General features: G+C 44.5%; 1 protein-coding gene across 4 annotated transcripts in view; it reads left to right on the forward strand.

The window, feature by feature from the left end:
• The first annotated feature begins 2,339 nt into the window (after positions 1-2,339).
• LOC121532134 (phospholipid-transporting ATPase IG) overlaps positions 2,340-25,075 on the forward strand; it is an 84,000-nt gene continuing 61,264 nt past the window's right edge. For 3 of the 4 annotated variants that reach the window (XM_041837863.2, XM_041837885.2, XM_041837874.2), the window contains exons 1-2: positions 2,340-2,927; positions 24,287-24,406. In XM_041837863.2, coding sequence (XP_041693797.1) covers positions 2,901-2,927; positions 24,287-24,406 — 147 coding nt within the window. In that variant the 5' untranslated portion in view covers positions 2,340-2,900. The remainder of the gene's footprint in view (positions 2,928-24,286; positions 24,407-25,075) is intronic. The other variant, XM_041837854.2, reaches the window with a different exon arrangement.

The following is a 25,075-nucleotide window of genomic DNA, read 5'->3' on the forward strand; positions in this document are numbered from 1 at the left end:
CATTTAGCAGACACTCTTATCCAGAGCGACTTACAGTTGGTGAGTGCATACATTTTTCATACTGGCCCCCAGTGGGAATCGAACCCACAACCCTGGCGTTGCAAACGCCATGCTCTACCAGCTGAGCTACACAGGGCCTAATAAATGGAACACTAGTCATTTTAATAATGCCACTTTAATGTTTACATATCTTGCATTACCCATCTCATATGTATATACTGTATTCTATACTATCTATTGCATCTTAGACTATGCCACTCTGATAATGATAATGACATTGCTCATCCATTCTTATTCCATTCCTATACTTAGATGTGTGTATTAGTTTTTTGTTGTAGAACTGTTAGATATTACTTGCTAGATATTGCTGCACTGTCGGAACTAGAAACACAAGTATTTCGCTACACTCGCAATAACATCTGCTAACCATGTGCATGTGACCAATACATTTAATTTGATTTTGATTTAATTGACAATAAACTTTATTGATGAGCTTTTTAAATGGTACAAGAAAATTCCTTTATAAACACATGGATACATTGTTTTGCCTACTCGACTACCACTAACGTTATCGGCCTAGTAACATGCTTCAGGAGAAGACCCAGATGCAGACAGTGTCGAAGTAACAAAGGTTTATTACAAAAACAGTGGGCAGGCAAACGACAGGTCAAGGGCAGGCAGAGGTCAGTAATCCAGATCAGAGTCCAATAGTTCCATACTCATTGATACAGCAGCCCACAAGAACATTAGGTCTAGCAGGCTGCACAAAGTGGTGGGAAAAGTACTCAATTGTCATACTTCAGTAAAAGTAAAGATACCTTAATAGAAAATGCCTCAAGTAAAAGTTAAAGTCACCCAGTAAAATACCACTTGAGTAAAAGTCTAAACATATTTGGTTTTAAATATACTTAAGTATTAAAAGTAAATGTAATTGCTAAAATATACTTACGTATCAAAAGTAAAAGTATAAATCCTTTCTTATTCATTCAAGCCAACCAGATGGCACAATTGTATTTATTTATTTATGGATAGCCAGGGGCACACTCAAACACTCAGACATCATTTACAAATAAATACTCTTTAGTGAGTCTGCCAGATCAGAGGCAGTGGGGATGACCAGGGATGTTCTCTTGATAAGTGTGTGAATCTGACCATTTCCCTGTGCTACTAAGCATTCAAAATGTAACGAGTACTTTTGGGTGTCAGGGAAAAAGTACATTATTTTCTTTAGGAAAAGTTGTCAAAAACATAAACAGAAAAGTAAAGTACAGATATTCAAAAAAAACTACTGAAGTAGTACTTTAAAGTATTTTTACTTAAGGACTTTACACCACTGCAAACAGAGGGCTTGGGATGGGAGGCTGTTTTGAGGGGTGAAAAAAACGACATAATTCACTAGAACAACTTGTTTTCTAGCCAAACAGTATGTCCAAATCACAGTGTAAGTACAGTTTTAAAGCCTCAAATGATAAGATGATCCAACTTTAAAAACAAGTACTTTTTTGGCTAGCTGCCTGACTCATTAACTAGCTAACGTTAGCTGTTTTAACTTGTTTGCACACTCAGTTATTAGTTTGTAAACAAGTCAACAGAAGACGACAAGCAACAATATATGGGGTCAGTGCTATCCTGAATCCTTGGGAAGTCCCTACTCTAAACCCTAACCATACCAGTTCAAATGTCAACTTCAATGGGTTAGGAACGTCCCAATGATCCCGTATTGCACGGACCCAATATATGGCCAGCACTAAAGGCCCCAGTGCTCGGCCTTGGATGCCCATCCGCCTTGCAGAGCCTGCTGGGGCGTGACCTACGCCTCCATTCTTTTCATTATGATCTCTTCAATTGAATATAAAAGCTTACTACAATTCAGTGTGTTAAATAATTGTATAATTTGCTGAGTGATAGTTATATATGAAATAATTGAGTAAAGGTTGCAAGTTTTACTGTTATTTTTTTATATACAGTCTACAATACTTTTTAGGGGTAAGCACCATAAGCTCATATACTGAATATAACGTTATATCTTTAACTCAACTTTTTGCTTGGTGCTGGGACTGCTGAACTTATTATTAGATATCAATCTGGCCCATCTTTACTGTTCACACTGATACAGGATAGATAAGACTTTATGAAAAGGAAATAGCTAATGTAGCTCACCAATAGGCCTATGACTACAAATCCCAGCACAGCCCCTCACCGTCGCACCGTCAACGGGCGGGGCTTATTGCCACATTCATATACTAGTCGGAACTAGGAAACTCTGACATTTCCGACTTGCAATTCTACAACCAGTTAGCTACTCGGACATTTCCGAGTTCCGACTAGCACTTGAATGCGGCCTTAAAACGTGGATGGTTGTAGTGGTTGCAAAAAAAATGGTTTGACAGGGTTTGACTGAAGGAAGATAAGTCCAGGGGGCGGTAGTAGGCGAGTCCGATTTGTAAATGAATCAAAATTGAAGTTAGTTTTTGTATGTCACAGTGTTTTTGTGACCGACGCGGCGAGTTGATTTGTATGCGACGATACATTTGGGAAAGACAGCAACAGGGCATAGTACTACAGCATGTCGCGGGCAATTTCAACGTTTTGCATGGGGAAGCACGACTAGCACAGTAACACCGCAACGCGATACATATTTAAAAGGTAGAATGTGAATGGTTAGAAGAGCTCGAATTCATACAAAATGGAAACAATGTAGAATTGCTGCGGCATTGATTGTAGGTAGCTAGAAGGACTACTAGGGTAGAACATAGCTGGATAGAGAGCTAGTTATTAACTAATATACATGCGAAGTTCCATATCAGAAAAGCTCAAACAGAGCCTGTAGTAAGGTGATTGAAACTAAGAGTTCGTTAGTGTCCCCATTTACCAAAGAAGACTGAAGAAAATACTGAAATATGCTACGGAGAAGACTGAACCGTTTGGTATGTATGACAGCAACACACATGGCTAGCCAGCCACCCGGCACTGAAGTTTATGCGGCATGTTTGGTAGGTAGCTATAGCCAGCTAACGTTAGCCGAATATAGCTACTCGAGAATATAGCTAGCCAACCGCCTCTTGTTATTCAATCAATTATCAGGATAATGTACTCTCACTGAGTGATGCTTCTTGCTACCCATGAAAGCATGCTGGCTAGTATTACCAACGGTTAGTTATCATTTGTGTAACTAGCCTGTTAACGGTAGCTTATTGGCTAAAATATTACTATCATTATGTTTTACACATATCATTGTAACAATTAACGTGTTGGTTTTAGATGAGAAACACAAACGTTGCTTAGCCTTCACTTCCTTACTGCCAGCTAAATTCTTTGTAGTCTACAGTATTTTGGAACTATGAGTCACGCGTTGCCAATTCAAAGAAGGGCATAGCCGGTTATGAGCAATTTAGCCTTTTAATGCAAATTGACAGCTTAAGATTTCAATGTCTTGAACATGGATCTGCAAAGGTTCCCTCTTTTACATGGATCTTTCTCACCGAGAGTGGACAGTAATTAATCCCTAGGGGATAAAAGCTATCAACTTTCTGATAACTCGATATTCTCAGATGGTCATTTAAAAACTGATCACAGAACAGGTTGTCATTACCTTTCCACTTGAATGTGATGTATAATGAAATATGGTCCTGTATTTAAAGAAGCCTAGTAAAATCATCATTGGGTTCTGTTGAACTAAAAGTTGCTCATTATCTGTCTTGGTTGAATTTCACTGTTGTCAGTGAATTTCAACCATAAGTTTAATTCTGCTCATTACAAGTTTTATAGTCGTTAAATCATCGGTGGTTAATGGTCATCATCAAAGAATGAAGCATGGATCAAATCCTTATCCACAGGCACAGTCACAAGCCCCTGTTAATGAACGCTGAAGCATTTTTACTGCCTTTTTATAGTCCTACCCTCCAGTAACCTGTTGTCACTATTAGGTTTTATCCCCCAGAGTCAATGTGAGCAGTGTAGATACTGGCGGTGGAGGAGAAAAAGCAATATAATAATTATGCAGCCTGACCCTCTTCCCAGCCTCTCTTTAAGTGTTGCCAGGTCAGCGTATAATTCTGCCTCCTGAGCTGTTTGCTCCTGTAATTTATTTTTTGTGTGAGCTGTAAATAACATTTTGTGTGGAGCAGCCAGCCACGCTTTCATTGATGCGCATTGTGCTGTTATCTCGAGCTCTGGCTTTCTGCCTTGTAATTCACACCACCCTCCCATTCGCTTAGGGGGAGGGGGGGGGGGGGGTATGCATCATGGTACATTATAGGAGGGAGGGAGATACAGAGGAAGACTCAATCTGAAGAGGAATCGGGAGCTTCACTTGACTTGCCTCTATGATGCACTGTGATGCGCTAAAGCCCAGAGTGTCTTCACAAATTCATTAAAGATGGCTGTGGGAACAGATCGAGTGGTGCTGGGCTTTACGTCAGGTGGAAGCTCCAGAGGTTGTAATGCTCTGACAGGAATGCAGAATCACAGAGCTGCCTTTCATGTTCTCTCAAGCCCTTGAAGGCAGCAGCTAAATCTGTGAAGAGGTGAAGCTTGGCGGAAATGTGATAGTATTCAATTTGGAAACCCCTTCCTTGACTCAAAGGGAAGAGCACGGACACATCAAGGCATTCCAGCGCCCAGTCTGTCTGTTCCCTAGTAGTGTAGCTACCTTTCCTGTTCCTCGGTAGCCAGTGCTCCTAACCTCCTCCTGGGTAACTGGAGCGGACAATGCTACTGTGTCTTTCTGCATACTGTCTATGCAGTCTGGTCACTCAGTTCAAGTACATGGGTTACATAAGGACACTTGTTTTGCTGTTTCTGTACAAACACTTCAAAGGACAGCACAGCAGAAGTTAATTCAGGATAATGTGCAGGTTTAAGATCAAACTGTTTTGTCACAATGGTGCATTCTAAAGCCATTATCCTTCCAGCCCTCTGTCTTATTTCAGTTTCTATTCATTAAACACACATTTCTAGCAATTAGCCTATGAAATGAAGTGCCTTTTATTCTGGAGAATTCTATGCTTTTATTCTGGAGAGTTTTTTAATTCTCTTCATTCCATCCATATTATGACAATTTTCTATATTTTGTCAAAATAGAAAATGGCGACAACTTTAACTTAGGCTCTGACACACCAGTAGCGGTTGCTGGCCGAGTGTACTTGGCACCACTGAACGTAATTTGCGAACCGAGTGCGCACCAATTTTACATGTAGAATCACGTCAGACCTCTACAGCGGGTGGTCCCTAAAACACAGCGTGCTGAACGATCAGCAGATGAACGCTAGATCCACATTCTGTGCGAGCCTTAAGGGAGCGTGATAGTGACGCAGTCAGTCGTTTTGAAGTCAACCCCTGAAGAGATCTAAAGGTGGAGACGGTCGGGCTTACTGCGTGGCTGTGTTAACCAACAGTGGCTTTAACCAAAAAAAGACAACAAACGTTTGTGTGAGGGCCAGAGCGTTTCGGGAGTTTTGTTCCCCCTTCCTCCTCTCTTGTTTTCTCTCTGTTGTGGTGTGAGGTCCATCTAATTGGATGAGCTGCTGCAGTCTCTGGTATTTTCAGCAGGGTTGGCTGCACCTCTTGAGAGCATTCAAGTTGTAATGTCACATGCACAAGTACAGTGAAATGCCTTTCTTGCAAGCTCTAACCCCAACAATGCAGTAATCAATAACAATGTAATACTGCAAATATTAAGCGGGCCCTTGCCTGGCAGGGGATGTTGTCTCGTATCAGGGCTTTGCAGGCGTCGAAAAATACAACATGCGGACATAAATTTTGATACAAAATAATAATAGATTTGTGCGATACAGGTATAGTCCCGTGTAGCTCAGTTGGTAGAGCATGGCGTTTGCAACGCCAGGGTTGTGGGTTCGATTCCCACGGGGGGCCAGTATGAAAAAAATAATAATTATGTACTCACTATCTGTAAGTCGCTCTGGATAAGAGTGTCTGCTAAAATGACAAAATAAGTTTTTTTTTTAAATGAAAAAAAAAGTGGAATTTTGCACTAAAACATACATTTGTATTTCATTCGATATATCGCCCAGCCCTACTCTGCTGTGACCTAAGCGCTAATAAGCAGGCCCTTGCCTGGCAGGGGACGTTGTCTCGTATCAGGGCTTTGCAGGCGTGCATGTTAAACAGTCTGTGAGCCTCTAAACGCTGTGAACCTAGAGAGAAGAGCCACGCTCTGCAGCAGTCCACAGGCAACACACAAGGATTCTCTCATGATCCAATTCCCCTCCCATCTAAACAAACATTGTTCACTGCTGTGACCTGACAGCCAGTTGCTTGTGTGTTAGAAGAGCTTCTTAGTTATGCTTCTTCTGAGAGCGATGGTGTTTTTGTTTCCGCTGGAGCATAGCTTCTCAGTTATGTATCTTCTGAGAGCGATGGTGTTTCGTTTCAGCTGGAGCATTCATTGGTTGTTTTGACGTATCACCATCTACCCTGAGAGTAATCACAGAGGCCCAGTGGCTACCGGGATACATTTTGAACAGCCAGTTAGAAGCTGTTTCTCTGCTGAGGAGGAGCCTGGCTTTGGATGGTTCCAGATGCCCACTTTGTGGCACAGTTAGCCAACTCCGTTTCCTATTGACTGCACCAGTCACTATTTAGCAGTCTTTTTTTCTAACTCTTTCATTGGACTATGTGCTGTGGCATTTAGACAGCATCATCACTTATGGTCCTAACCACCTGTTGGGAAAGAGATGGGGGTAGTTTGTCTAGTGATGACAGTGAGAACTGGCTGTACAGACTGGGGGCCTCCTTGGGAGGAGTTTTTTGGGGGAGTGCTCTGGACGGGTGAGAGTGCACAGGGAGGCCACAGTCCTTACAAGGTCTGGGTGGCCGTTTTCAATCAGTTGAGCTGCGTATTGATTAGAGCTGTGCTCTGTTTTGCCACCATCAGTCTTGCGCCCCGGAGTGGCTGGCGGACAGAAGTGCTTACTCCGGACTTTTCTCTTTTCTCTGCACTCCCCTCTCCACCCTATAATGAAAACCCAGCTCATCTGCACCACACAGCAGGATAATAAATACAATTAGCCTGTGGAGGCGGGGGATAAACGGTAGCGGGGTGTTGGGACAGGCTGTTGGAGCACAGAGCCTGGCCCTGCGTGACTGAACCTGAGGAAATGGAGGGGGATACAGTAGGTTTACATGTTGTAACCCCTGCACTCCTTCTCTCACTGCACCTAATGGACAGGCTTTCAGGGGCTGAGGGCGACAGGGTGAGAGGTGGTCTGGTGTTAAATAAGGGCGCCACGGGTGCACTTTTTGCTTTTTGTGGTGGTTTTCCATCTCCCGTCTAAAAGCGAGGTTGAATTCTCAGTTTGTACCTCTAAATAATTAAATCCACTTCATTTATTTTAAATTCTCCTCACAACGCTCCTCCTCTTCTGGGCTGCTTATCGTTGCTGGGGTAGCAGCACTTAAAATGCATTCTTGTCACCATATATTTATAAAGAACATCCAGAGAATCTCTGTGTCGTGCTCCAGCGCCAGCATTACCCAGAGAGCTGTGAAGAGAATGCTGGTGTGTGTGTGTATATATATACAGTACCAGTCAAAAGTTTGGACACCCATACTCGTTCAAGGGTTTTCTTTATCTTTACATTTTTCTACATAATAGAATAATAGTGAAGACATCAAAACTATGCAATAACACATATGGAATCATGTAGTAACCAAAAAACTGTTAAACAAATCAAAATAGATTTTAGATTCTTCAAAGTAGCCACCCTTGGCCTTGATGACAGCTTTGCACACTCTTGGCATTCTCTCAACCAGCTTCATGAGAAATGCTTTTCCAACGGTCTTGAAGGAGTTCCCACATATGCTGAGCACTTGTTGGCTGATTTTCCATTACTCTGCGGTCCGACTCATCCCAAACCATCTCAATTGGGTTGAGGTTGGGTGATTGTGGAGGCCAGGTCATCTGATGCAGCACTGCATCATCACTGCTCTGAGAATGGCACCGGAGAAGATGGCTGCCGTTTTACAGCCTTCTAACCAATTGTACTATTATGAGTTTTTTCGCGTTATTTGTAATTTATTCTGTACATAATGTATCTGCCACAATCTTTTATGACCAAAAATAGCTTCTGGATATCAGGACAGCGATTACTCACCTCGTATAGGAAGAAGATCTATTCTTCAACGAGTCGGACGCGAAGGATATTCTACAGACACCCGACAAGGCACAAATCCCCGTCATTCCCATGAGAAAGAGACAGATATCATGGACGTAGGTCGAGGTGCCTTGTAAGGATCCGACGGCGAGCGAGTAAACTGCCTCTTCCATCAATTCTATTAGCCAATGTTCAATCATTTGAAAATAAATTGGATGACTTAAGATTAAGGTTATCCTACCAACAGGTTGTTAAAAACTGTAATATCTTATGTTTCACCGAGTCGTGGCTGAGCAACGACATGGATAACATACAGCTGACGGGATGTACGCTACATCGGCAGGATAGAACGGCTGACTCCGGTAAGACAAGGGGTGGCAGTCTGTGTATATTTGTAAACAACAGCTGGTGCATAAAATCTAATACTAAGGAAGTCTCAAGGTTTTGCTCGCCTGAGGTAGAGTATCTTATGATAAGCTGTAGACCACACTATTTACCAAGAGAGTTTTCATCTATATTTTTTGTAGCTGTCTATTTACCACCACAAACCGATGCTGGCACTAAGTTTGCACTCAATGAGCTGTATCAGGCCATAAGTAAACAGGAAAGCGCTCATCCAGAGGCAGCGCTCCTAGTGGCCGGGGACTTTAATGCAGGGAAACTTAAATCCGTTCTACCTCATTTCTACCAGCATGTTAAATGTGCAACCAGAGGGAAAAAAAACTCTAGACCACCTTTACTCCACACACAGAGACACGTACAAAGCTCTCCCTCACCCTCCATTTGGCAAATGTGACAATAACTCTATCCTCCTGATTCCTGCTTATAAGCAAAAACTAAAGCAGGAAGCACCATTGACTCGGTTAATAAGGAAGTGGTCAGATGACGCAGATGCTAAGCTACAGGACTGTTTTGCTAGCACAGACTGGAATATGTTCTGGGATTCTTCCGATAGCATTGAGGAGTACATCACATCAGTCACTGGCTTCATCAATAAGTGCATTGATGACGTCGTCCCCACAGTGACCGTACGTACATACCCCAACCAGAATCCATGGATTACAGGCAATATCCGCACAGAGCTAAAGGGTAGAGCTGCCGCTTTCAAGGAGCGGGACTCTAACCCGGACACTTATAAGAAATCCCGCTATGCCCTCTGACGAACCATCCAAACAGGCGAAGAGTCAATACAGGACTAAGATTGAATCGTACTACACCGGCTCTGACGCTCGTCGGATGTGGCAGGGCTTGAAAACTATTACAGACTACAAAGGGAAGCACAGCCACAAGCTTCCCAGTGACACAAGCCTGCCAGAGGAGCTAAATCACTTCTATGCTCGCTTCGAGGCAAGCAACACTGAATCATGCATGAGAGCATCAGCTGTTCCGGATGACTATGTGATCACGCTCTCCGTAGCCGATGTGAGTAAGACTTTTAAGCAGGTCAACGTTCACAAGGCCGCAGGGCCAGATGGATTACCAGGACGTGTACTCCGAGCATGCGCTGACCAACTGGCAAGTGTCTTCACTGACATTTTCAACATGTCCCTGACTGAGTTTGTAATACCAACATGTTTCAAGCAGACCACCATAGTTCCTGTGCCCAAGAACACTAAGATAACCTGCCTAAATGGCCACCGACCCGTAGCACTCACGTCTGTAGCCATGAAGTGCTTTGAAAGGCTGGTCATGGCTCACATCAACACCATTATCCCAGAAACCCTAGACCCACTCCAACTTGCATACCGCCCCAACAGATCCACAGATGAGGCAATCTCTATTGCACTCTACACTGACCTTTCCCACCTGGACAAGAGGAACACCTACGTGAGAATGCTATTCATTGACTACAGCTCAGCGTTCAACACCATAGTGCCCTCAAAGCTCATCACTAAGCTAAGGACCCTGGGACTAAACACCTCCCTCTGCAACTGGATCCTGGACTTCCTGACAGGCTGCCCCCAGGTGGTAAGGGTTGGTAACAACACATCTGCCATGCTCATCCTCAACAGGGTGCGTGCTCAGTCCCCTCCTGTACTCCCTGTTCACCCATGACTGCATGGCCAGGCACGACTCCAACACCATCATTAAGTTTGCAGACGACACAACAGTGGTAGGCCTGATCACCGACAACGATGAGACAGCCTATAGGGAGGAGGTCAGAGACCTGGCCGTGTGGTGCCAGGATAACAACATCTCCCTCAACGTGAACAAGACAAAGGAGATTGTGGACTACAGGAAAAAAAAGAGGACTGAGCACACCCCCATTCTCATCGACGGGGCTGTAGTGGAACAGGTTGAGAGCTTCAAGTTCCTTGGTGTCCACATCACCAACAAACTATGATGGTCCAAACACACCAAGACAGTCGTGAAGAGGGCACGATAAAGCCTATTCCCCCTCAGGAGACTGAAAAGATTTGGCATGGTTCCTCAGATCCTCAAAAAGTTCTACAGCTGCAGCATCGAGAGCATCCTGACTGGTTGCATCACCGCCTGGTATGGCAACTGCTCGGCCTCCGACCGCAAGGAAATACAGAGGGTAGTGCATACGGCCCTGTACATCACTGGGGCCAAGCTTCCTGCCATCCAGGACCTCTATACCAGGCGGTGTCAGAGGAAGGCCCTAAAAATTGTCAAAGACTCCAGCCACCCTAGTCATAGACTGTTTTCTCTGCTACCGCACGGCAAGCGGTACCGGCGCGCCAAATCTAGGTCCAAAAGACATCTTAACAGCTTCTACCCCCAAGCCATAAGACTCCTGAACAGCTAATCATGGCTACCCAGACTATTTGCATTGCCCCCCCCCCACCCCAACCCCCTCTTTTACACTGCTGCTACTCTGTTTATTATTTATGCGTAGTCACTACCCGCATGTACATATTACCTCGACTAACCGGTGCCCCCGCACATTGACTCTGTACCTGTACCCCATGTATATAGCCTCCCTGCTGTTATTTTATTTTACTGCTGCTCTTTAATTATTTGCTATTTCACTGTAAGGTCTACAGCTGTTGTATTTGGCGCATGTGGCAAATAAAATTGTAGTTGATTCCTTCTTGGTAAAATAGCCCTTACACAGCCTGGAGGTGTGTTGGGTCATTGTCCTGTTGAAAAACAAATGATAGTCCCACTGAGCCCAAACCAGATGGGATGGCGTATCACTGCAGAATGCTGCGGTAGCCATGCTAGTTAAGTGTGCCTTGAATTCTAAATAAATCACAGACAGTGTCTCCAGCAAAGCACCCTCACACCATAACACCACCACCTCCATGCTTTACGGTGGGAAATACACATGCGGAGATGGAAACAAAAATCTAAATTTGGACTCCAGACCATAGGACAAATTTCCACAGGTCTAATGTCCATTGCTCGTTGTTTTTGGCCCAAGCAAGTCTCTTCTTATTATTGGTGTCCTTTAGTAGTGGTTTCTTTTCAGCAATTCGACCATGAAGGCTTTATTCACACAGTCTCCTCTGAACAGTTGACGTTGAGATGCGTCTTACTTGAACTCTGAACCGTTTATATTTACATTTTAGTCATTTAGCAGACGCTCTTATCCAGAGCGACTTACAGTTATTGAGTGCATACATTATTTATTTATTCTTTCATATATGGGCTGCATTTCTGAGGTTGGTAACTCTAATGAACTTATCCTCTGCAGCAGTGGTAACTCTGGGTCTTCCATTCCTGTGGCGGCCTTCATGAGAGCCAGTTTCATCATAGCACTTGATGGTTTTTGCGACTGCACTTGAAACTTTCAAAGTTCTTAATGTTCCGTATTGACTGACCTTCATGTCTTAAAGTAATGATGGACTGTCGTTTCTCTTTGCTTATTTGAGCTGTTCTTGCCATAATATGGACTTGGTCTTTTACCAAATAGGACTATCTTCTGTACACCCCCCTCCTTGTCACAACACAACTGATTGGCTGTAACGCATTATTACACAAATTAACTTTTAAGAAGGCACACCTGTTAATTTAAATGCATTCCAGGTGACTACCTCATGAAGCTGGTTGAGAGAATGCCAAGAGTGTGCAAAGGGTGGATATTTGAAGAATCTCAAATATAAAATATATTTTGATTTTAACACCTTTTTTGGTTACTACATGATTCCATATGTATTATTTCATTTCATAGTTTTGATATCGTCACTATTATTCTACAATGAAAAAAAGAGAAACCCTGTGTCCAAAATTTTGACTGGTAATGTGTATATATATATTTTTGGTCTGTATATGTTCTAACGATAGTCACTGACACATGAGAGAAACGGCAACCTCTTCACATGGGTTTGAGTGTCGGTTGACACACATTGTTGGAAATACACTCTCACAAACACACACTTGCAAGCAGCCCTCCAGTTAAACAACAGTATGACGATTACCTCCAGAACAAACACTTATGCCAGGGCATCCGGCATCACTCAGCGACGGGTAGAAAAATTAGTCTCTTAACCCTGGTTACGAATGACTGGGAGGGAAGGAAGGAGCGGCCCCATTCATACCAATCATGTCCTGCAGCCACATAGATGTTTGTTGTTGGGGACTGCTTGATAAAGCAAGCTGACCCCCTTCCCAAATACAATGTAGGATAATTAATTGAATGGCAGTTAGTCAGTAGCTTGGTGCATTATAAAAGATGACAGCTCAGATGCAGTTTTTTTTTTTTTTAAAGCTCGTCAGCATTAAGATGTCAAATATCTCTGGCCATATCGGCCTGTGCCTGACGTGGCGACGGGATGAAACCCACCGTGCAGCGCACTCATTCCAGCAGATAAGTTTAGTCACAGCCATACAGTACACGTAGGTAAACGAGAAGGGATATGCAGACAGCATCAGCACTACAGGCACCTGAACCAGGCGTTGTCTTGGTGCTGCTCCTACCATCTCTGAGTCTACTAATGTTCTGAATGTTTGGTATACTCAGCATATACTTCCATTCATAAAAAAAAAAAAAACTGGTACAGGGCTACCTTCAGGTGAGACTTGTGGGCATCCTAGAGTACATGTATGTGTTGAGAGACACACCTTTCCATAAAGGGGTCGTATTAGTGTGTAGCCCAACTTGTTCGGACGCTACAGACAGAAGTTGGCAGATCGGCAGTACTGACTTCAGACGAGTCACGTGACACTTGTGGGGGGTTGTAGGGCAAAACCAACTCATGTTCGTGAGAGTCACCTTTCCATAGTGTGGTCATATTCATTTGTAGACCAAACCATTCGGACACTACAGACGTTTTCGTGAGGAGACCGATTTTCTAGATATCTCATGGTCTGACAAACACCGCTGTAGCTCGTCCACCTTTCACCACAGATGCGTAAGGCTGCCATTGGCAGATACGGTGGATTGAGACGCAGCCCATGCAGAAAAACATATCTCTATCTTAAACAGACAGATTTTGATGGGGATTTTTTTTATGATGCTAATTCAATTTCCGTGGGGTCCTGGAGATTGATTCAAGGGTTAATGCATTCTCTGTGTGCTGAAATACAAAACCAAGACTTGGTGTATCACAAGCTACAGTAAGTTGTCTTTTTGTAAGTGTGTTGGCTATATGTTCCCTGTTCTACGTACTGTGACACTCTGACACATTTTTGAGGAACAATATGTCCCAATGCAGACTGGACGACCACAGGCTTTGGTCAGCATTGTACAAAAACACTTATGCATTTCCTGCTTTTTTTTAACACCCTCCCCCAGTTTTTCTGAAAATTGTAAATATTTTCACATCCCTCATCGTGCAGTTTTATCATGACGTGCTCGTCTTAGGCGATGCCTGAGGCAGGAGACTGCATTTGCTTTTATACAGTGGCACTTGAATTACGCAGCATCTCATTTTGTATTCATACCCTGTGTGGACAGTGAATGCCGAGTGAATCAAGAAAAAGCATTTCTTGCTTATGGCCACCTGTTAGGGCTATCATCTCACGATGCGGACGTCTCTGGTCTTCGAAAAACATTCCCAAAATAGTCACTCAGCACATCTGTCACTAGCTTGCTTTACTAGCCTACTGTATTCAGCTCCAGATGGATCCCAAAGTAAGAAGCTGAGTCTCCACCTCCCCAGTGTAATGCAGGCCAGTCCACAGTACACGGACGGTACAGAACGGAACACTGTATCTGCTGCTGGAACAATGAGCCTTTTCCATTCAACAGTAGCTCTTTAGGACGAACCGGTCCTCAATTAAAGTTGCTGTTGTCCTATTAATAAACTATGGTGCTACTCAGCACTGTATGCGGTTGGCTGTCAGGAGCGCCTTGAGAACTACAATAGGCCTTTGTGTGAACCAGTGATAGAGGTGACACCTTAGTGTCATGATGGTACGATGTCGCTTAACAAGTCACGCAGTCTGAACTGTTGTCTAATTGTAGATCAAAGGTTTGAAGTCTGGTGGGAACCATTGACTGCAGCCGGTAGGATAACTGTGACTAGGTGAATGTGAGATTGAAACAGAGTGAGTAAGAGTGCAAGAGGCAGGCAGATGAGGAGGAGTAAGGGAGAGTGAGCGAGAGAGGAGAGTGCCAGCACTAGTACTGCAGTGACTAACAGCGTTGGTGTCTCATGTGTTGTCTGTTAGACACTCACTGTTACCTAGCAGATTTGCTTTATTTAGCAGTTTTGGCAGTTAGTCATCCCTATTTTCTTGATGAATTTAGACTCTCTGTTCGCATTACATCTGGAGCATTGAAATCGATAGGCTACTTGTGTTTCCAAAATCTATTGTTGACCAACACAGTTCAGTCCGTTTGTGTGCTCTTGGCTGTTTGGTTGGTCCCTTCATGTGTACTCATTGCACCATTTCCATCTGGTTCCTACTGGGGTTTCCTTGTGTGCTCCTGTGGCTGAGGCCAAGTAGTGCACTAGCTTTGTTAATGACCCAGTCTCCTCCTCCCTTGGGAAGACCTTCCTTACTATAGAGTAGTAGACCCTGATCTAGAGAAGTGTCTGTTAGTCAGGCCTCAACTAAATAAACTACTTAATCACACACACTAGTAATGGTATTGTTTTTGACAATATCACAATATTATTGTTGTGCTAGTGTGCTGTACCTGCACCAAAACTCCAGTATTTTTCCTTAATAGCTTGTTCTACGTCTTCTTTTTTAAATAGGGAGCCAATTTTTTTCAGCACTTTTTACTTCCATGACTGATCAAAACTAGTTCTCATGGCTCTCTCTTGTCTCTCTGCAGCACACATATGGTGAGCAAAATGTTTGGAATATCGAATCGCAATAAAATCACAGTATCGAATCGCAATACGTATAGAATCTTGAGAATCTCAATACATATCGTATCGGCACCTAAGTACCGTGATAATATCGTATCGTGAGGTCCCTGGCAATTCCCAGCCCCCACACACACACACGCCTACGTGATTGTTGATATTTCCTGTGGTGTTATCATTGAAGCTACTGTACTGGAGCTTACGTCTGTCCTCCAGTTCCCCTGTATGGGAAAGTTGGCCCTTTAATCTACTTCCTTTTCTCTTCTGTTTGGAGAACTATTTGAAACTGATTTAAATAATAACATGGCCCTTGCCAAGCGTTGCTGCCTTTGCCCTCAGAGTAGTCAAAAGCAGGTGTCGTTGACTTGTTGGGGCACGTCCAGGGCAGTCAAAAGCAGGTGTCGTTGGGGCACGTCCAGGACCGTCAAAAGCAGGTGTCGTTGGGGCACGTCCAGGACCGTCAAAAGCAGGTGTCGTTGGGGTACGTGCAGGGCATGAAGAAGTACTGTAGTTGGTCTCCAGTGTTCTCTCTCTCCATGTCCTGTACTTCACACCTCATTAAACCAGTAAGGAGATTGTCTCATTCCTTATGAGGGTTATACAGCATCAGCAACAAGCTTAGGACTGCATTTTACAATAGAGGACTTTGTGGGGACTAGCCATATTATGTCACGTTTTGAATTTGTTCCAACAGATCCGTTTCTGTAGAAACCAACAACTCCCATCCACAGTGCTTTGCTCGTTAGACCGCAAATTCAGATTCACCATGTCCAGACTTGATATGCAAAACAAATGCAGAGACGCCGTCTCTCTGTTCTACAGAATATGCTTCGACCGAGCTGACCTCGATAGCATCTGCAGTCACAGGCTTTTATTCTGTTATCGTACATCATGATATCAGGGCCCACTCTGCCCAGGGCTCCACAAGCCACTTGTCATGTTCACTCACTCAGACACCAAGTGACAACAGCCGGTATCCACTTTGGGATTGTGTTCAGGTGCTCATTACTTCTGCTGCCTTTATTCCCCTACTTGACCTGAGCAACACAGCACCCACCAACCAGCCTTGTCTGTTAATTTCACTTGGAGATTCAGGCCTCAAAAGCAGCAAGCCCATTTCTTCCTCTGGCCAGCTGATGTATAATTTAAAGTGTCTCCTCCAGTGCTAGTTTATTTTTGTGTGTGAGGATAACTGTGTTCCCGTGTCTTGTTTTTGTGTGTTTGTTGCCAGTTGGGCTTGAAGAGGGCTTGCCTTCCCCGTCACTGAGGACACCCAGGTTGGTTGCTGTTGGCATTGTGGATTGCAGTATGGCTGTGATAAGCACCATACCATTGTCATCTGCTGGTTCTCCAGGAGTGGCTCACGCCTATGTGTTTTGCATCGTGGTGTTGGCCGACTGCCAAACAGAGATGGCTTTTCAGGGGTGGAGAGTTACTGCAACCGATGGCCAACTGTAGGAGAGGGAGGGAGGGGTGGAGAGCCCTGCTTAAAATGAAAGCATGCACACTACACAGCTAGTAGCTTAATCAGTAGAGGTGTATATTTTAGTGTAGAGAATGTACTTCATTATACACCTAAAGGGTAATCAGCATTATAAAGGTGAAGGAAATTCCGACCAGACACATGATGCAAGCTATTCTCATTTCATTTGTCATGGTTGCAGCATCCTGTTGGCTAGCCACGCTGTGGTTGTACTGACAACAGAGTCAGAAACGTTCATCTCGGAACCCAATCCAGAACCAAATCTCACATCTGATGACTTAAGTCTGTCACGCATGAGAGAGGCATCAAAACAGCCTACAAGTGCAGTTTGCGTTATCTCGCAAGTTCATGTTTTGAGAGAAACCCCTTAACCAGAATTCAATACTAGTCCGTTAATAGACATTTTGCCCATTCTAGGTCTTGGAAAAGAGATGTTGTGACAGGACACGGTGTCGTCAGACTGTGAAGTCATCATCCGGTGTTTGGCAATGGCTGAATGCAGCATTCTGTTGCCTCTGCTTTGAATAGCATGCATTTTTCCTCCCCGTACCAGCTCGTGCCCATTTTTATAATGTGTGCCTAATTTCCTTTTAAAGCATAATCTAATAATGTAAAGTTTGGAGCTCTACTCAATCCTCTAATGCACTGTTTATTTCCCAGCAGTTGGGTCTCGGCTCAATTGAGTGTTCCATGTTTGTTTTATTGATCCCCATCCTTCTGTTGTAGCTAATGCATTTTCGTCTAGCAGGAATCTACTGTCAAACTTTGACGTCCTGGCACTTTTACTATAATTTTGCTTTTGCAGCCTTGCATTATTGGCTTTGAACTGCCTAGTTTGTCCTTTGACTAAGAGGCAAAGATAATTCCATCAATTTGACTTTTTCCTTACATTTCCTTATATAGCTTGGCCTCGGCTGCACTGTTTTTGGAGATGAGTATTGTGATCACGTAACGGTGCAAAAATGAATTTGGCCCTACAGTCTGACCCTCATTATATTTTACACTGAAATTCCCTCCTAAATCAATGACGATTCAACACAGCTGTTCTTATCTATCGGAACCAAGGGAGATCTCATTGAACCACTTCCTCTTTTTAATATGCCGTTTCATTTAAGGCATGATTTGTATTCTCTGAAGTGTCTTATGTTTCTGTCAAACTGTCCCAAAGGTCTGCTTCCAGGATATCTAGTTTGTGGCTGGTTGTTCAGTAACTTCTTGATTTGTATAAAATCCCCAGTCAGTGTTTGCTTACTGTGGCCGTAACCTTGGGGCAGCATTGCAACAATGTCGCTCTCGCGGTTAATGACTCCCAAAGAGAGCGACTGTCTCAGATGAAAAATAGGGTAGCTATGGGTAATAACTAACCCACAGTGGCTAACTGGCGCATCGGCTCTACAGTCGAAGCCAAGGCACTGAGCACATTCGGATTCTCTGCTTCAAGGCTAATTTGTTTTGTAAATTGTTCCTTTATTTGCAGTGTGACATTTGCATTGTCCAGGGAGGGTAGTTGTGTGTCACTTAGTTTCTGTGCTGCCTTTCTTTACCCAACATCCTCGGTCATTAGGGATGCATTGTCTATTGTCTTGTTCACAGCTTTCTGAATCTCTAATGGTCTTATTATGATGGAAGCAGACATTTTGAAGTGTACTTCACTGAGAAACTGGGGAGAAAAGCATCCGAGTGGAGGGTCCCTCGGAGGGAGAACTGTTGTTGAGAATAAGATGCACTTCTTTGGCGTCCCAATCCATAGTGTGGGCTACATAAGGTTACTAGGCCTACTTTCTGTTTGAAATAGAAAAACCTGAATGTTTTTTTGTCCTTCGAACTGATTGTACTTCCTCTCCCTCACTATCTCCCCTCATCGCCCTGGCACTCCGGTCCGTCCGGTCTGTCCTGTTGGAGGAGCGGTATGCTCAGTGGGTAGTGCATTACAGGTTTGACAGCTACACTGAGGTGTGAACGCTGCCTCTCTCTCATGCCTGACGACACATTATGCAATCACTTGGCTCTTCCCAGACTGGGAGACAACAGGACTGTCTGCGTCTGAATTTCTGCAGAGGGAGACATTTTGTCTGGGAAATCTCACTCAACATTTAATGAGAAGCAAATTATTGCATAAGCATGTCTTAGGTAGGCTATGTTGTTCCTCATATGCATAGCTAATGAGGCTCCCTAGACTCTCAAGTCTGTGCTTTGATCTAACCTGTCCCCAGTACAGTCTGTGGACACCTCAGTGTCTAGCTGGCCTTTATTCACACTTCACAGGCACTGTGGCATTGGTCCATGATCACATCAGCTGGCTGTTGGTGGCGTCTCTGACAGACTGCTGTGAACGGCACACATGGCCCTGGCCCCAGTGCATTAGATCTACAGATCGTTTAGCTGGAGCACCTTAATAATTCACTTCCTCCGTAATGGCTGTGGAGCTTGTATTTTAGCCAGGCAGGAACACCACATGTAGGGTCTGGGGCTCTGGGGGGCTATTGTTGAGTGGAGGTGCTATAAGAGAGAGTGGTTCTGAAATCATGGGCCAGAGGTAAAGAGGGTGTCATTTCCAGTTAAGGGATGTGGGGGATGGAGTTGGGGCGTATTAGTGCGTCTTCACTCCCTGTCTCATCTGTTCTCCTGGGGAGAAGGTGGCTGCCCAAGCCCACTAGAGCGAGAGAGGGAGAAAATGGCCTTGATAAATTGATACTCCCACGTGTCGAGCCTGCCTGCCAGTAAAGTCCCAGGTTGGCTGTGGGCTGTAGTCAGCATAAAGGAAGGATATTGACCCAGTCCTCAGTCTAAAAGTGTCCTTCCTGAACCTAGAGATGGGCCTAGGCTGTGGCAGAGAAGGAGTCTTCCTTACACGCCAGCTCTTACCCTGTGTTTCACCCAGACTGCCATTTAAGGAAGATGAAAGAATTGTGCTTTCAGAGTACCAGTGACCTTGTGCTGGGGGAAACCGGAAGGCTGGTTCTCCCTGCTGACCCCGTCTACCAAGGTCTCCCATCCTTGCTCTGTCTTCTCTCTGGTCATGTGAGCAGTCATAGGGCCTCGGTCAGCAGAGCACAGTGCATTGAAATGACTTGGCTTGTCTGCGCTCCCTACGCTGCCGCCTCCTCCACCTCCTTCTCAGTCTATATCTGCACAGGAGATAACTGGGCCTATAAATCTGGTGTTAGCAGCCTCCTCTCCCCAGAGGCAGCGCTTTATAACTGGCTAATCATCGGCTGTCCACCTTGGAGGGAAGAAATGAAACTCATTACAGGACTGGTGCCCCCTCCATTTTGGCCCATTGACCCATGTCATACTTTCCTTTGTCCCCCGTGAAACCTTAGCTTGCGTTCAACAATTTTAGTGTGCCGTTGCTTTTGAAATTTGCAGAGACCTTTTGTAATTATTTTCTGCACCTCGGACTGGATATTATATTATGGTTCATGGCCTTGATTTGAATTTATATTATAGACTTGAAATACTTTTTAAGGAAAATGGTTTTCCACGACCTGATTTGTAGTGTCGTAGAGGTGAGAGCACTATCATTGATTTGTTTTGCTCCCCATGCGTTAGATGTAGACTACATCTTAATTTACTAACCTTGGAAGTTCTGCACAAGACATCTTTGCAGTGCACTTGATGCACATTTCCCCCTAGCCGACTGAATGTCACTTGGCTTTTCATAGCTGGGCATTTAGAGGTTGAGAGGTAGAGAGAGAGAGAACAGGAGGTCTGGGACAAGGTAGCATGTCCTGTGAACAGGTCAGGGTTCCATAGCCGCAGGCAGAAGAGTTGAAACTGGAGCAGCAGCACGACCAGGTGGACTGGGGACAGCAAGGTGTCATCAGGCCAGGTAGTCCTGAGGCATGGTCCTAGGGCTCAGGTCCTCCGGGAAGGGAGGGAGAGGGAAAATTAGAGGGAGCATACTTAAATTCACACAGGACACTGGATAAGACAGGAGAATAACACCAGATATAACAGACTGACCCTAGCCCCCCGGCACATATATTATTGCAGCATAGATACGGGGGGTCGGGGGACACTGTGGCCCCCTCCGATGATACCCCCGGACAGGGCCAACCAGGCAGGATATAACCCCACTCACTTTGACAAAGCACAGCCTCTACACCACCAGAGGGATATCAATAGACCACCAACCTACTACCCTGAGACAAGGATGAGTATAGCCCACGAAGATCTCCTCCACTGCACAAGCCTGAGGGGGCGACAAACAAGACCGGAAGATCACGTCAGCGACTCAACCCACTCAAGTGACGCACCCTCCTATGGACGGCATGGAAAGCACCAGTAAGCCAGTGACTTAGCCCCCGTAATAGGGTCAGAGGCTGAGAATCCCAATGGAGAGACGGGAACCGGCCAGGCAGAGACGGCAAGGGCGGTTCGCCGCTCAAGTGCCTTTCCGTTCACCTACGCACCCCTGGGCCAGACCACACTCAATCATAGGACCTACTGAAGAGATGAGTCTTCAGTAAAGACTTAAAGGTCGAGACCGAGTCTGTGTCTCTCACATGGATTGGCAGACCATTCCATAAAAATTGAGCTCTATAGGAGAATCCCCTGCCTTCAGCTGTTTGCTTAGAAATTCTAGGGACAATAAGGAGGCCTGCGTCTTGTGACCGTAGCGTACTTGTATGTATTTACGGCAGGACCAAATTGGAGAGAGGGGTAGGAGCAAGCCCATGTAATGCTTTGTAGGTTAGCAGTAAAACCTTAATCAGCCCTAGCCTTAACAGGAAGCCAGTGTAGAGGCTAGCACTGGAGTAATATGATCAAATTTGTTGGTTCTATTCAAGATTCTAGCAGCTGTGTTTAACACTAACTGAAGTTTATTTAGTGCTTTATCCGGGTAGCCGGAGAGAAGAGCATTGCAGTAGTCTAATCTAGAAGTGACAAAAGCATTGATTTTAGCTTTTCTGCATCATTTTTGGACAAAACGTTTCTGATTTTTGCAATGCTACGAAGATGGAAAAAAGCTGTCCTTGAAATATTCTTGATATGTTCGTCAAAAGAGAGATCAGGTTCCAGAGTAACGCTGAGGTCCTTCCTTTTTTAGATGACTGTACAACCTTAATTGTCAGATCCAACAGAAGATCTTTGTTTCTTGGGAACTAGAACTAGCATCTCTGTTTTGTCCGAGTTTAAAAGTTAAAAAATTGCCACCATCCACTTCCTTATGTCTGAAACACAGGCTTCCAGGGTAGCCAATTTTGGGGCTTCACCATGTTTCATCGAAATGTACAACTGTGTGTCGTCCGCATAGCAATGAAAGTTAACGTTGTGTTTCCGAATTACCACACAGAGGTAAAATATATAGTGAAAACAATAGTGGTCCTAAAACGGAACCTTGAGGAACACCGAAACGTACAATTGATTTGTCAGAGGACAAACCATCCACAGAGACGAACTGATATCTTTCCGACAGATAAGATCTAAACCAGGCAAGAACTTGTCCGTGTAGACCAATTTAAGGTTTCCAATCTCTCCAAAATAATGTGGTGATCGATGGTGTCAAAAGCAGCCCTAAGGTCTAGGAGCACGAGGACAGATGCAGAGCCTTGGTCTGACGCCATTAAAATGTAATTTACCACCTTCACAAGTGCAGTCTCAGTATTATGAAGGGGTCTAAAACCAGACTGAAGCATTTCGTATACATTATTTGTCTTCAGGAAGGCAGTGAGTTGCTGCACAACAGCTTTTTCTAAAAGTTTTGAGAGGAATGGAAGATTCGATATAGGCCAATTTTAGTTTTTACATTTTCTGGGTCAAGGTTAGGCTTTTTCAAGAGAGGCTTTATTACTGCCACTTTTTGTGAGTTTGGTACACATCCAGTGGATAGGGAGCCATTTATTATGTTCAACATAGGAGGGCCAAGGACAGGAAGAAGCTCTTTCAATAGTTCAGTTGGAATGGGGTTCAGTATGCAGCTTGAAGGTTTAGAGGCCATGACTATTTTCATGAATGTGTTAAGAGAACTAGGATTAAAAAACTTGAGTGTCTTCGTTCATCCTAGGTCTTGGCAGTTTTGTGCAGACTCTGGACAGCTGAGCTTTGGAGAAATATGCGGATTCAAAGAGGAGTCCGTAATTTCCTTTCTAATGATCATGATCTTTTCATCTAAGAAATTCATGAATTCATCACTGGTGAAGTGAAAGGCATCCTCTCTTGGGGAATGCTGCTTTTTAGTTAGCTTTGCGACAGTATCAAATATACATTTTGGATTGTTCTTATTCTCCTCAATTAGGTTGGAAAAATAGGATGATCGAACAGCAGTGAGGGCTCTTCGATATTGCACTGTACTTTCTTTCCAAGCTAGTAGGAAGACTTCCAGTTTGGTGGAGCGCCATTTCCGTTCCAATTTTCTGGAAGCTTGCTTCAGGGCTCGGGTATTTTCTGTATACCAGGGAGCTAGTTTCTAGTGACAAATGTTTTTTGTTTTTAGGGGTGCGACTGCATCTAGGGTATTACGCAAGGTTAAATGTAAACTGGTTTTTGTACTCCGACGTCCTTGAGTAGGTGGAGGGAGTCTGGAAGGGCCTCTAGGATTCTTTGGGTTGGCCGAGAATTTATAGCATGGCTTTTGATGATTCTTGGTTGGGGTCTGAGGTGATTATTTGTTGCGATTGCAAACGTAATAAAATGGTGGTCCGATAGTTCAGGATTATGAGGAAAAACATTTAGATCCACAATATTTATTCCACGGGACAAAACTAGATCCAGGGAATGACTGTGGCAATGAGTAGGTCTGGAGACATGTTGGACAAAACCTAGACTGAGTCGATGATGGCTCCGAAAGCCTTTTGGAGTGGGTCTGTGGACTTTTCCATGTGAATATTAAAGTCACCAAAAATTAGAATATTATCTGCCATGACTACAAGGTCCGATAGGAACTCGGTGAGTAACTCTGTATACGGCCCAGGAGGCCTGTAAACAGTAGCTATAAAAAGTGATTGAGTAGGCTGCATTGATTTCATGACTAGAAGCTCAAAAGACGAAAACACAGTCATTTTTGGGGGGGTAAATTGAAATTTGCTATCGTAAATGTTAGCAACACCTCCACCGTTGCAGGATGCGCGGGGGATATGGTCACTAGTGTAACCAGGAGTAGAGGCCTCATTTAACACCGTCAATTCATTAGACTTAAGCCATGTTTCAGTCAGGCCAATCACATCAAGATTATGATCAGTGATTAGTTCATTGACCATAACTGCCTTGGAAGTGAGGGATCTAACATTAAGTAACCCTATTTTGAGATGTGAGATCACGATCTCTTTCAATAATGACAGTAACGGAGGTGGTCTTTATTCCAGTAAGATTGCTAAGGCGAACACCGCCATGTTTAGTTTTGCTCAAGCTAGTTCAAGGCACAGACACGGTCTCAATGGGGATAGCTGAGCTGACTACATACATTGTATACATGGCTCTGAATTTGTCTTCTAATTCTGTCTGTTCATCTCTCTGTACAGTTTGGTAGGGACGAGAGGAGGGTGGACAGCAGAACCATCTACGTAGGCCACCGGCCCTGTACCGCCACCGAAGCTTTAATCCCCCCTAAATTCTGTGACAACAGGATTGTCTCTTCCAAGGTAAGATATACTGCCGTGTTTTTACACCGTCGACCTGTGGTCTGCACAACACCTTAAAACAGGCAAGTGGACGTTTCGTACCATGCTCGTATATTTTCAAAGAAGGGGATTTATAGTGGTGCAGAGGGTCCCACTGGGAATGGGCCAATCAATGTCTCTCGTCCTCCAGTGTGAGTGTAAACAGTCTTTAATTACACTGGCTGTAGTGTTTACACTTCTACCATGCACCTGCCTCCCATCACCCTGTTCATTACAACTCCCTCTCTGTTCCTTCTCTCTCCTCTCCCTGCACCATCTCTCCCTCCTATGTTTACTCCCTCTCCCCCTCCTCACTCTCTCCTGCCCTCCTTCCTAACACTCCCCCTTCCTCACACTCTCCTGCCCTCCTCCCTAACACTCTCCCCCTCCTCACTCTCTCCTGCCCTCCTCCCTAACACTCTCCCCCTCCTCACTCTCTCCTGCCCTCCTCCCTAACACTCTCCCCCTCCTCACTCTCTCCTGCCCTCCTCCCTAACACTCTCCCCCTCCTCACTCTCTCCTGCCCTCCTCCCCTAACACTCTCCCCCTCCTCACTCTCTCTCCTGCCCTCCTCCCTAACACTCTCCCCTCCTCACTCTCTCCTGCCCTCCTCCCTAACACTCTCCCCCTCCTCACTCTCTCCTGCCCTCC

The sequence above is a fragment of the Coregonus clupeaformis genome, chromosome 2 (assembly GCF_020615455.1).
Source record: "Coregonus clupeaformis isolate EN_2021a chromosome 2, ASM2061545v1, whole genome shotgun sequence".
Lineage (NCBI taxonomy): Eukaryota > Metazoa > Chordata > Actinopteri > Salmoniformes > Salmonidae > Coregonus > Coregonus clupeaformis.